Here is a 13,287-nt window from a genome sequence, read left to right as displayed (position 1 = left end):
GGACATTTGACTTTGTAAGCAATCAAAGAAGAATGACATAGAAAAGAGACGTTTGGTAGAATGATGGCCGGCGACAACATCCTTTTATTGTGCACTGTGGGCGTGGGTATTGTTGTCTGTTGGGGATGATGCATTGATAAATTGATGCGTGAGCTGAAAAGTGATGGGGGGCCGCATAGACTTACCATTGTTGTATGCGTGTTCGGTAAGCAGTGAGGATGATCCAATCACCTTTGATATCAGCAATCAAGTTTCACCAGGCATTGCGTAGGTGTGGTTTGAATAAAGGATGTTGCAAGAGACGTGACGCAAATAGCAAAGCCCGAATCAAGTGAAGTGGCCGAAGCAGGAATGGAAACGGAATCAGTAGGAATATGTACAGAGGCGGAAGCAGGCGAAATGGCAGAAGTAGGAGAAGTAGCGGTACAGAGGCGGAATCGGTTGAAGTGGCAATTGTCATGGTTGAGGCATGGAGGGCGTGAATGGTAACAAAGCCGGAGAAGGGAGGAGTTGAATTTTCAACAGGAGAAAGAGGGGCCTTGTCATTCTTCCTGTACAATTGGTTGCCTGAGGCTTTTATTTCATTTGTATCATTCTCAATGGACCTCTTGGTGCGTAGTTTAGGATCGATGGCCCTTCATTTCGACAACTCGACTTACATGGCAGGGTTTTTTGATTTAGGCCTTGCTGACATTCATACGCTTCCTTTATTCAAGGACGGGACTTGAAGGGTCAACGCTATTGGTGGAGCAACGCATGATGATAGTAAGGTCCGCCTATGATAGCAGTATGGAATAGCTCGTTCTTGTATAAGGATGCGTGGGATAGCGTTAGCTGAAATCTCTCATAGATAAGCATGATTTGTTCGTGTGCTCGTTCCATGTTGTATAACAGCCCATTCTTTCTTGATCATAATGAATTAAGCTTACAATGAACCATGCTTGAAACAATCAGGCACATGTTGTTGCCCATCATCACCCATCTTTGTAGTACAAGCGTTTGAGAATCGCCGCTGCCTTTCGTCTGCTATCAGCATGTGATTTAAGAAGCTCTAGTGAATGTAATAATGCTGTGGAAATGAGCTAAAGCATCTCGTTACGACGATGTAAATGATCCAACCTCTTACTTTTATGACCTTCAATTTCTATTCCCTCTTTGCAACCCAGAAACCAATAAGTGATCCACATCTTGCGCATTGAGCTGATAGTATGATATCCCATATATTACATTGGACCAATTTCATTTAATGAGAAGTCGAAGAATAGCATATTGTGGAATGGATGTCTATCAAGTAACTATGATAAAGGAACAGCATCGAAAAGATACAAAGGGTGAATCACATAGAGGCAACAGGGATAATCGTGTCATTGTATTCTTGGTTGCTGCCACCATAATCATCCTTCATCCATGATTGCAAAATAGCTGCTGTATGCATTGAATTGAGTACTCCAATATCATCCATTCATGGCTGTATAACACCATTCGTCAAAGATACAAGCCCTTTTGTCAATTCCATCCAATTCACTATCATCCTCAGCTGTATCCACGCGATATGATTCATCCTTCCTGCTGATGACGCGACAAGTAACCAAAGCAACATTCCAGGATTCGCCATCGCTGCACTTCATTGCATCCCTCCATCCATAACCATTGCAAATCCAATAAGAGAGAGCCTCTGTGATTGTTGCTGATATGCTTCCTTTCCCATCAAGCTGTTGGTCCATCTCTTTCTTGGTCATTTTCTATCGCAGCTCAACAGGGTGAAGATTGCTTGTGTTGCTTGATAGCTGATATGGCATCATCTTAGGAAGTTGTATATACCAAAGCAAGTTGCTGCAATAACTTGAGACAATGAAGTAAAGGCCTTGCTAATATCACTTGCTGTTACTGTTGGTGGCGTAGAGGAGAGTGCAAGAGCGTGTGTTGTACTAGAGTGACAAGGTTGTGAACGTCGTTTGACACAATGCAGTAAAGGCTTTGCTAATGGCAACTGCTGCAATGAATGCTGCTACGATTGGTTGTGGCAGAGGAGTGTACAAGAGAAGGTGTAGTGTCCAGAGGAGGTCCGTGTGTTGTAGTGGGGTGTACACGCCATGGACTTGCCATTCAGGCAAAGACAATCGAATCAAGACAATTGTAGGATTGACATGGTGGGTTGAAGCAGGACAATCGTTCGCAGGTGGTAGTTGTATATTTGAATGGGGCAACAGATGAGATTGGGAGGAAGAGACAAAGGCTGTGAGTGGAAAAAGCGGCAATTAAATGAGTTGAATCTTTGTTTGAGGTTGAAATGCAGGGATTGTGGCGACATGGTCTGTGCACCTTGGACAGCAGAGTGATACAGCACACATTGATGCAGATGCATCTAAGCTATTAGACCCATACAATATATGAGAGAGTGGATCACGTATAGCAGCGTAGCAATCGCATCTCCTCGTTAGCTGATTGCATTAATCTTTTACATGGGCATCTCGAAACTAGCAGCGTGAAACGATTCAAAACGAAATCCAGTTTTATTCAAAAGCCATACGCCAGATCGGGAAATGCTTCAAATCCTTGGTTTTGAGGTCAATTACCTGGCGGGTTACTTGAATGTCTGTGATGGTCAAAAGACCCAAATAGTCATGATCAATGCTAAATGAGCTGATCGCATTGATTAGCTGTACATCTTGATCCTCCTTGGTGGTCGGCGCCTTTGGAGTTTTACGGTTGATGATGGTGATGTGGGGAGTGGTCTCCATATGGAAACCACTTGATCCCTGCAACATGTTTGTACAAGCTCTACGATTATGGTGATGAGTACAATGAACAGTATTATACCGCCATAAGAAGCGCCTCTACATACCAATGGCTGTGTGTGCTGCGCTGGTGGTGTCTTCCAGAGCCACATCGAGAACTAAAAAATTCGTCAAGAGTGAGCAAAATACGGTGCTGAAGCACTAGTAGTAGATGATAACTACCTTGACGGGGTTTGCTTGCATTAAAGTAAGCACGCCGGTTGCAGGTGAGGCCGACTTTGAGTGATGCCTGTAATGGTGCCTCTTTGCAAGATATTCTGCCAGTGACATTGCTTCACTTGCTGAAGATGTCCTATCAGCGTGTCCAAATGAGAAATGCAAATTTTCAGCTGAGGTTGTCTTCCCAGCATCGCCCAATGTACTTTGAATTGAGTCACGTTTCACCTCTACATCGGCACCAGTAACCTCAAGAACTACGTATGTTTTGCTGCTGGTGTTTTCGTCGTAACCTAGACAAGCAAATGCTTTTAGAGAACGATGTCCGATATTGTATGTGGTTCAATGCATGCTTACCAATTGCTGCAAAAACGTCAAGGCATGGTCCATCTTTCTCTTGGGTCCTTCTACTTCGAGTACCTTCTTGTTGACGAATTTAACTTTGATACTAGTTGCCTTGTTGTTGATATCCTTGGTCATGCGATTGTCTTCATTCAAAGTTTATACAAATCAGAAGCGGGTATGATGAGATTGTGCTTGAATGTATTCTTTTAAAGTGACTTACCAAAACTTGCAATAATGGCTTTGTGCCCTCGTTTCCACTTATGGGTTGCATGGATACCTCCCAATGTATCCCGTTCATCACCCTCCAAAAGATCCCAAGGATCAACGAATTTGCTGGCAGTGGTCAAAACATCACCTTGGACGCAAATGCGCTTGTTGGTATTGGTTGCGGAGGAAGAGCAAGAGGAGGAAGAATCTGTTGAAGATTCGGCGAGAGAGGTGACATCAAGCTTACGCTTTGTAGGGGTAGTGGCAGGTGTAGCGGGATCAGAAGATGGTGTATTAGCGGAAGCAGTAGCGGAAATAGGCGAAGTGGCAGAGGTAGGAGTGGTAGCGGAAACAAGAGGAATATTTACAGAGGCGAAAGTAGTGGCAACAGGATCAGGATGAGAAACGGAATCAAGAGGAACATGTACAGAGGCGGAATCAGGTGAAGTGGAAGAGGTAGGAGTGGTAGCGGGAGCAGATGGGGTATTTACAGACGCGGAAGAAGGTGAAGTAGCCGAAGCCAAGTAAGAGGAGGAGGAGCGGCCGAAGTTGTAAGATCGTTGGAAGCAGAAGCAGAGGTAGTAGCTGAATGAGACATAACTAATTAGAGGCCGAAGCGAAGAGCAGAGCGCTGCGCGGCATTCATCGCGTTTTATGCTGTCAATCACAAGAAACTTGGCACATGACAGTGATTAATTGTCCGCAACCCCTCCAAATTCCGCCACTTTTCATTTAGCTTTCATGCTTCCAGCTTATTTCCTCTCTCACTGCACTGGCATGTACTTTGTCACCAACAAAGGAGTCCCAAATTTCCCAGACTGAAGTTGCCTTTTCCTACAAATGTTCAAGATATCCTTTTAATAACATACGTCAATATACAAACGAAGATGATGGTCATGCTTACCAAAAAGAAGGATCCATCAAGGAGCAAAGCCAAATGTCGTAAGGCAGCAATGAGCACACCAGGTGCTAAAGCAAAGAAGTGAGCTACATAGATGAATGCATGATGATTACCCTCCATTTTTGGCATCACATAATAAAGACTATCCTTGAGACTTACCAAAGGCCATTGATGATGAATACAAGTAGAAGAAAGAAAGGGCGTATGATAGTGTTGGTGACAACAGCCTTGTTTATATGTGAGTGGGCGTGGGTATTGTTGTCACGATTAATCGATCTGATAAAGTGGTCGAGCATCTTGGAGCACCGAGTCGAAGTGATGGAGAATCACAGCTGATAAATCCACCTGCATCTTGAAAAGTGATATTTTGTAGGTGACAGAAGTATGTCCATAGCTAACTCTTTCTTCAGCATTATGAATTAAGTTTACAATGAGCCAATCTCATGTAGCTCAAGCACTATGCATGTTGGGCAGCATCACTCTCAAATTGATCAACTTTGTAATACAAGCGTTTGACAGTTGCTACTTTCCTTTCGTTTATCAGATTGTGAAGCAGGAAGCTTTATCGAATGTAGTAATAATGTTGTGACAAAATAACAAAAGCATCTTGATATGATTATGTAAATGATCCCATCTCGCTTTCGACCTTCAATTTCTATTCCCCCCTTTCAATCCAGAAACCAGCCAAGTGATACACATTTTCCCCATATGAGCTGATAGTAGGATCTCCCATACATTACATTGAATCCAATTTTCATTCAATAAAAAAGTCGAAGAACAGTACATGGTAGCGGGGGCATCGATGTAATAAATAGGATAGAGGAACAGCTGCCGCCGTGATAAACATCTTCATCCTTGATGGGAAAATGGTCGCTACGTGATTTGACTTGAGGATTCCAATATCGTCCATGGCCGTCAAACGCCTTTCATCAAAGGTAAAAGCCCTCTCGTCAATGCCATGCAACTAACCATCATCTTCAGCCGTATCCACACGACGTGTTCCATCTTTCCTGCTGACAACATGCCAAGTAACCAAAGCAACATCCCAAGATAACTCATCACACCCTTTGATTCCATCCATCCATCGTAACCATTGTAGTCCAACATGTTGATCGAAAGAGCCGTGTGATCCCTGCTGCTATGCTTCCTTTGTCATCCGATTGTTGATCAATCACTTGCATGGTCATTTTCCATCGCTGCTCAAGCAAGTGAAGATTGCTTGTAATATGGTGTACTCGATAGTTGATATGGCAACATCCATAGAGATGCATGTGTATCAAAGCAAGTTGTTGTACGTAAGTAGAGTTGCTTCTATACAACGGCTATCACCTGTTCACCACAAGACAAGTTGCTGTAAGTAAAGAACGGTGTTTGAGACTGGGATAAAGGCCTTCAATGGCGACTGCTGCGTTTGATCGTAACAGACAAGCGTGCAAAAGGGTGTGTTGTAGTAGGTTGCAAGATTGTGAATGCTGTTTGAGACAATGGAGTAGCGACCTTGCTAATAGCAACTGCTGGAATGAATGCTGCTACGTTTGATTGTGGCAGAGAAGAACGCAAGAGGGTGCAATGTGTCAAGAGGCTCGTGTGTTGTAGAAGAGTGACAAGAAGGGCTGTGTGCATGTCAAGAACTTGCCTTTCAGTCCAAGGCAATCGAATCAAGACAATTGTAGGCTTGACATGATGGGTTGAAGCAGGACAATCGTTCGCAGGTGGTAGTTGTACTTGAATGGGCCAACAGTTGAGAATGGGAGGAAGGAGACACTGTGCTGGGAGTGGAAGAACAGTGTGGTCAGCCTATCGTGGTCCTATCAATTGCATTCAAGGATACTGCCTTGCCGTTGGAATCAGGCTGTTCATCGGTGACCTTGTGGATATGGGATCATGTATTGCTTTTCGCTCTTATGGAACAATATGGATCAAGAATATGCATGTATTTTTATATGACTAAGCCAGAAGATTTCAATAGGCACATAACAAAGAATAATAAATAGACTGGTTTAATTGAAGAATAAACTCTCTAGTTGCAGCGTCGTTATCTTTCCGGTATCATTGTCGTGAATCTCGTCGTCGTTCGTATGGTCATTATCGTCGTCATCTCCAATATTGTTGTCATCCTGTGAGGCTAATGTCATCATTGTCGTCTCTATAAGTAAAAGAAACGAGCAAGTTAGTAAATCTGGCAATGGAAGGATGACGCTCACTAGTAACTTGGGCGATGCTCTCTCTGGAAGTAAACAAAATTATCCGCAGGCATCGAGAGGGACTAGAGAAAGCGAAGCCAGTAAAGCAAGCAGTCTCTCCAGTGTGCATCAATAACCCACTCGCAGATGTGAAAAGCAACAAGGTAAAGGCGTGGTCTACCCTGTACGCAATCCAACAAGCTGCTCATAAAGAAACCCCACTCGCAGATGTGAAAAGCGACAAGGTAAAGGCGTGGTCTACCCTGTGCGCAATCCAACAAGCTGCTCATGAAGAAAACTTACCCGCAGGCATCGAGAGGGACTAGAGAAAGCGAAGCCAGTAAAGCAAGCAGTCTCTCCAGTGTGCATCAATAACCCACTCGCAGATGTGAAAAGCAACAAGGTAAAGGCGCGGTCTACCCTGTACGCAATCCAACATCTGCTCATTCGTCAAGAGAGAAGAAAGCTCGTGGAGCAGGAAGCAAAACCAATCAATACTTGCGTAAGTTGAGGGAGAGCGCCCATTGGTGGCTTGTATCCTGGAAACGGGGTTCATGGCAACGTGATTTAAGGCCCGAATAACATGGGCGGACTGGAGCCAGAAATAAAATTAACGCATGAGATGGAAGACTAATTGGTTTTGTATTAGAAAACGCGACCTGTCAGCCTGCCATTTTGACTTCTGCTCTTCATCCTTCGGTTAATGCAGCCGACACCATCCATTAGGAGAAAAGCAACTCCATCACGCTTATGGCATAGGTAAAACATAAAGGTGCTTGTATCTCAACATTTTTCATAGTGAAGCGTGGAGGCCTTTATAAGAACAAAGTTGCTCAACGAGGCTCAAGGAACCTTGCTTGCAAGACTGATGCTTGGGGCCTTGGTAACAAGCCAATGGTGGTGGTGGTGGTTGGATCATCATTGTCATGTAAGGTGGTAAGTGACACACACCCTTTTGCTATACGTGAGGATCGTTTCTTTTATTTACGTGTACCTATTGTCTATCGTGAGGGTGATGATGACGATGGGTGGATGGTGTGTGTGGAGTCATTGAGTGGCCTCAGTGTAATAGCAGTAGGGGGATTTAAACTTGGGGTACAGCAGCTCCACGACTTGAGACAACGCTTCTCTTCTCTTTCTCACTCCTCTGCTTTTATTCCTTTCACGGCATTGTATCAAGGTAATGTACTATAAAAGAGTGCTCTTGTTGACTGCGAGGTATTGATACAGTTCTGAACATGCATTGTCAGGGAGTGAGTGTGTCCAAAGTGCCGAGGAATGAGCGTGGTTGGTGGTTGGTTGTTGCCATGGCGACATCGTTGCTGCCTCTTGTTCGTTGCTATTCTTCTCTACGCTTGGTGTCAACAGGTACATTCAGAGCTCAATGTTGCAGCCGAACTGGTTCCATTGACGTGTTAGCTTGTATAGAGGGCAAGTTTGGTTTCAAGACGTTGGCTCGTTTGGCGTTTTGTTTCGGCTCAACTACACTACTACACCATCGTTTTCGGTTTCCAGTAACCAACAACAAAGGAGTTTTTTGTGTATATGGAAAAGGCAAGTACAATGAAACAAACAATGAAAAGGGTGTTTATTGTGTGTGTGCTAATAATGAATTGAATAGGTTTCTTTGGTCAGGCAATGCAACTTGGGGCATCATCATCATCTCTTTGGGTTCAAGTCCCAGCCTGTATCAAGTGGCCGCTGCGTCGCTCTGCACTAGCCAAGTGTGCTGGAAAAGCTTCTTGGAACGCGTCCAGGGCTCTATAGGCCTGCGTTGAGTTGAGGATGGGTCGATGACGATGGATCTTTGGAAGAGCATGGCCACCGTGTTGAGGTAAAAGGGGATTTGCAACAGCTTGTGGATGTGTTTAACCAACACGCTCTTCTCGTGATAGGCTCGTTCTTTCCCTTTGAGGATTTCTTTTCATGAGGTGGGAAATGATTGGAAGGATTGGGGATCATTCTTTCTTTGGAGAGGATGAATGAGAACAACTATGAGCCTGGACTCTACGGAAGTGATGTCCTTCCTTGCCATGGATCGAACTGGCCTTGCGTGATTCGTGCAGTGCTTTCTCAAGAACAAGGGATCGCCCGACGTTGCTCGTATGGTGGTGATTTGGTTTGTGAATTCCTTCTGATTTGCTTTCTTCCTTTGAGAGGATCTCCTAACGGTATACCAAATCGTCATCATTCCCGGTATCAGATGGTCTAACTTGGCTGCTTTTTACTTATAGAGATGACTATTACGATGATTACCACATTCACAACAACGACGATTGCGATGATTACCACATTCACAACAATGACGATTACGATGATCACCTCATTCACAACAATGACAATGATAACCACAACGAGATTCAAAAGGAAGCCTGCAAGATCCTATTCTTTTTCTACTTGCGTGTCTTGGATATTGGTGGACGATGAGATTGACGAGGTGACGACTGCTGACGAGTACGAATGATGACGGACGATGGAGACGACGATGTCGGCAATGTAGCAAGATGAAATAAAGCGTTGTTTATTTATTACACGCTTGTTGGAGGTTGCTAGCTTGTGGATTACATACTATTGCTTCGAAGATGGAATAATAAAGGTGGTCCGGTTATCGGTCATGCAAGAAGTACATGGCTTTTGTGATACAATAAGGAGGAGTGGGGAAAAAGTGAAGAGATCCCTCCATTGAGTTTCAGGATGAGTGACCCATCATTGGATTGATTACTGGTTTGTGCAGCTCGACCTTCTCCTACATGCAAATGTGATGATATGGAACCATTATTGACATACGCATACCTCGACACACCTTCATCATTGGATACTGTTTACTTACGTACCTTCACAAAAGGCAATCATCATCATCATCCATTTGTGCAGCAACCTGTCAAGGCTATTGAGCGTAGTTACTATTCTTCACCTGCCACAGCCCCACCACCTATCACATCCATAAACACACCCACGCACCCATAACAAGGTAGAATTGATGTTTAAGGAATATGTCATTTCCCATCGTCCATGAGATGAAGGTTCAACAAAGGATCAAACATGATACAAGCAATTATTATTCGTGGGATATTATATATACAATGGGATATCAAGGTCGAGGATTCATGAGATTAGTGCAGTGCAGCTTCAGTCAATGATCTTTTCCTTCCGCTTGGTTTAGGTGAAGGCATGCATGGTGGAATGGGACTGGATGGAAGAGAATTGATCGTAGGCATAAGCATCGTTGAATCGTTCAAAACAACATGAGCAGTGGATTCCATTATCTGTCGGATTTGCCAAGTTAAGAAAAGCAGCGGGATCATTTTGGCTGAGAATTGCTCCAGTGCCCTTGGAAATTCGTGTGGGCCAACCTTGGTTACCCTGCAAGCTCCACCAGCCGGACAATCCATGATGTATGCCGTGAGTTGGAATCCTAATAGCGTACATGTTATGTTTTGTGGTACATGTTGTGGTATGCACTTACCTGATATTAAAAAGCCACAGGCTTTTAGCCCTTTTACACTTGATGGTGCTGATTTTGATAGCTGCACCAAAATGTCTTTCAGTGCGCGAGGAAGTTTTAAACGTCCTTCATTTATAGTTTTCGTGCCGGTCTGATCGTCCTCCAGGCCTGCCTCAACGCAGCCATACTCATAATGCAAGTAAGAAAAACGAATGTCGACCTTTGTTCCAATCGCTTTTCTTCTCAACTCTCCAGTTCCTGCAATCCGGTTGGTGTTTCTTCTTTGTGCCGTGGATAACATTGTCTTCTCACCCCTATATTCATTCATCGTTATTGCCTTATTCTAAATACATCAGATAATAACGTACGTGGTTACTTTGATGTTTGATGATTCAAAGCATTTCTTGATAAAACCCCATACATCGTGTAATAAGTCACTTTCAGATGACATACAATCAGGCAAAGAACCATAAATAAGTAGGTCCATGGCGTCAATGATGGACTTCTGAGCCCAATACAATGAAGCCTCCTTGATGGGGTGGAAATTCATGTTTTGTCGATGGGCGAGTAGCGTGTCCATGTCATGCTACAAAAAAAACATTATTTGACTTGTTAATCCACGAATATCAATGAAGATAGAAGTAATCGTACCTTGCCGACATACGATAAAAGATACTTGGAAAGTTCATTTGGAAGTTCGGGCAACACTGGGGCTTGATGAGTTTTGATGATATCCATTTCAGCCATCGTGAAGTACTTCTCAGTGATCCATGCGGGATCCATTGGATCCATGATCATCGAATGCACGGGACTTAATAGCCGATTAGTGCAAATGTTCTTGATAGGTGACACGCTCAACTTACCTGTGTTGCTTGCAGGTCAATGCTCGCTTGAGCATCTGTCCCTCCACTGATACTTTTTTCTCTTCATCATTGTATAACCACCAACGCTGACTATCAGGTAGTTGGCTATATGTATGTTCTACCCAACAAAGGTCCGCACTTGATAAGGTTGTTGCAGAGCTTGTTGACGATCTCTTGCTTGATGCTGAGCTTGTTGAGAGAGAGATACTCTCTTCTGCTGCTGCTTCATTTTTGTGCTCCAATGCTACTGCCAATTTATCCCAATCAGGTTCGCTTTCATCCTATGTATACAAGTTCTTTGTATAAGACAGTATAAGAATTTAAGGCAGCTTTTTCGTACCACTGCAACTTTCAAAACCTTTGCGACTCTCCTGAACCGCGATTTCCAGTTGTTTCTATGGTCTTCGCCAGGATTCGTGTTATTCACGACATGATCCCACTCTTGCTCAAAGAACTTGTTTAGAGAAGGCATTTCGCCAGCTGCAGTTGTTCGAAGTAAAAACGCCTCGATTTCTACGGCAATGGATCAGTATCAACAAACCAACATGCGGTAGTTATCTCATACCCTTCGATGGATCAGTCGTCATGTTGCTAGGCAACCTATTGAAAAGGAGGTCTCCATGGCAATGGTGATGCGCAGGCATATTAAACGAGTCACTCAACACTTACCTTATTGTCAGGCATAAACTCGTGCCATGCCATTCATTAAACACCGCTTGAAATGATTTGTGATATCTTGAACCAATATAATATCCTCTTGTAAGATCGTGTCATAACATGGATGACTTGTTTGTAAGAACTACATTGTCCCGTTCTAAAAGCACCTTACATAAAAAGGACCATGCAGGAAGTGACAGCTGGATGAGAAATTAATTAAAGACATGAACGTTACTTGCCACGTGACGATTGGATAAGTTTCAGAAACTCCTTTGGCTTATGCATAGGATCGGCACAACAGGTACCATAGGTGGAGTTTGTCATTTTCAAGTAAGGTACCAAGCATTGCTAATGCCAAGGATGATGAATGTCAGGTCAATGGATGGTTGCACATGCTCAATGAATGTGGCAGTGGATATCGGATGCACGCGCCGCTGAGCTGGCGGAGTGTGATCAAGTCATGAGGAGGAGAAGAAAGAAGGCGATTATGGTGTGCCACACCTTTCTATCTCCCTCCTTTGCATAGACATTCGTAATGAGCTTCATGTAAGTAGTTGCTTTACAATGCGCACCCTTTATAGTTTATTCATTTCGTTTTACTATAGAACGGGATTCAAAAAGAACCTTAACAGAGCAGGCACAACGGTAAATGGAATTGGGATGCAGTTTCTTGGCTTGCTTGTAAAGGAGGGGAGTGAAAACTAACTCTTGGCATTATAGCTCATGCAACGCACAGGCGTCGTCGATCGCACTGTCGACAGCGAATTTGACGAGGAATACGAACGATTCAAAACGTAAGGTGACAACCTATTGTAAACGACATTTCAATAACGGGAACCTTCGATAGACTTGAAAAGAAGGCTGAAAAGCTGACAAAGGAAGCCAAGGGTTACCTGGATGCAATGCGAGGTAAAACGGCAATGGTATCCATGGAAACCATGATGACTTACTCCATGCTATAGCAATGACTGGAACTCAATTACGCATCTCACAAACCATTGGACACTTTTACGATGATACGGTCATTATGGGACCTGGTGGACAAGAATACAGAAAAGTCATTGAAAAGATGGATGAGGAAACCAAAACAGACATGGTATGCAAAGCAATCTCTCTCTCTTGACACCCTATACACCTTTTTCTCATTTGGACATTGGATAGGATCAAGCATTCAGATCCACCGTACTTGAGCCATTATCGCGATTCTGTTCTTATTTCCCTGAAGTCAACGAAGCTGTGAAACGACGTCAAAAGAAGCTCTTGGATTATGACGCCCATCGTTCCAAAGTTCGAAAGTTGATTGATAAGCCAAGTGAGGATCCTCAACGGTTGCCAAGGGTACGTGTATATATGCTATATGCATACAATAAGGGTCAACATTGGGACTTATTGTTTGTTGTTTTATGCAGGCGGAGCAAGAAGCAAACATGGCACGTGAGATGTATGAAGGCTTAAACAGTATCCTCATTGCGGATCTTCCCAAGGTGGTGGAGTTACGTGTGCCCTATCTCGATCCTACTTTTGAAGCACTTGTCAAGGCTCAATTGCAATTCTGCCAATCCAGCTATGAGCAACTCGAAGGTTTACGACACCATTTTCCTCCAGAGACCGATGCATCCGATAGGCGTGTGGATGATGTGCTTCAGCAGATGCGTGAATTGAGCATTTGTGGCAACTTTTAGAATGAGTCGTTGTTCATTGTCGACGTGTGGAATAAATGTTTATATTGAGC

At 43.7% G+C, this 13,287-nt stretch overlaps 3 protein-coding genes across 3 annotated transcripts; 1 reads left to right on the top strand and 2 right to left on the bottom strand.

The window, feature by feature from the left end:
* Positions 1–2,513: 2,513 nt before the first annotated feature.
* O0I10_000404 (uncharacterized protein) lies at positions 2,514–4,576 on the bottom strand (the record flags this gene model as incomplete). The annotated part of the gene is made up of 8 exons (XM_058480514.1): positions 2,514–2,781; positions 2,842–2,896; positions 2,961–3,070; positions 3,216–3,247; positions 3,312–3,442; positions 3,520–4,180; positions 4,411–4,493; positions 4,567–4,576. 8 exons carry the CDS (start codon positions 4,574–4,576, stop codon positions 2,514–2,516), a joined length of 1,350 nt encoding a protein of 449 aa, XP_058349037.1.
* A 5,127-nt stretch (positions 4,577–9,703) lies between these two features.
* On the bottom strand, positions 9,704–11,485 carry O0I10_000403 (uncharacterized protein; the record flags this gene model as incomplete). Its single annotated transcript, XM_058480513.1, has 7 exons — positions 9,704–10,005; positions 10,057–10,349; positions 10,404–10,621; positions 10,687–10,846; positions 10,899–11,179; positions 11,239–11,411; positions 11,464–11,485. 7 exons carry the CDS (start codon positions 11,483–11,485, stop codon positions 9,704–9,706), a joined length of 1,449 nt encoding a protein of 482 aa, XP_058349036.1.
* Positions 11,486–12,090: 605 nt separating this feature from the next.
* Positions 12,091–13,237, top strand: O0I10_000402 (uncharacterized protein; the record flags this gene model as incomplete). Its single annotated transcript, XM_058480512.1, has 7 exons — positions 12,091–12,101; positions 12,161–12,200; positions 12,276–12,349; positions 12,403–12,464; positions 12,518–12,651; positions 12,717–12,893; positions 12,965–13,237. 7 exons carry the CDS (start codon positions 12,091–12,093, stop codon positions 13,235–13,237), a joined length of 771 nt encoding a protein of 256 aa, XP_058349035.1.
* Between the last annotated feature and the right edge of the window lie 50 nt (positions 13,238–13,287).

This window comes from Lichtheimia ornata, assembly GCF_029851405.1.
Source record: "Lichtheimia ornata isolate CBS 291.66 chromosome Unknown scaffold00001, whole genome shotgun sequence".
NCBI lineage: Eukaryota > Fungi > Mucoromycota > Mucoromycetes > Mucorales > Lichtheimiaceae > Lichtheimia > Lichtheimia ornata.
Note: the sequence above shows the minus strand (reverse complement) of the source record. Positions and strands in the feature narration are given on the sequence as shown.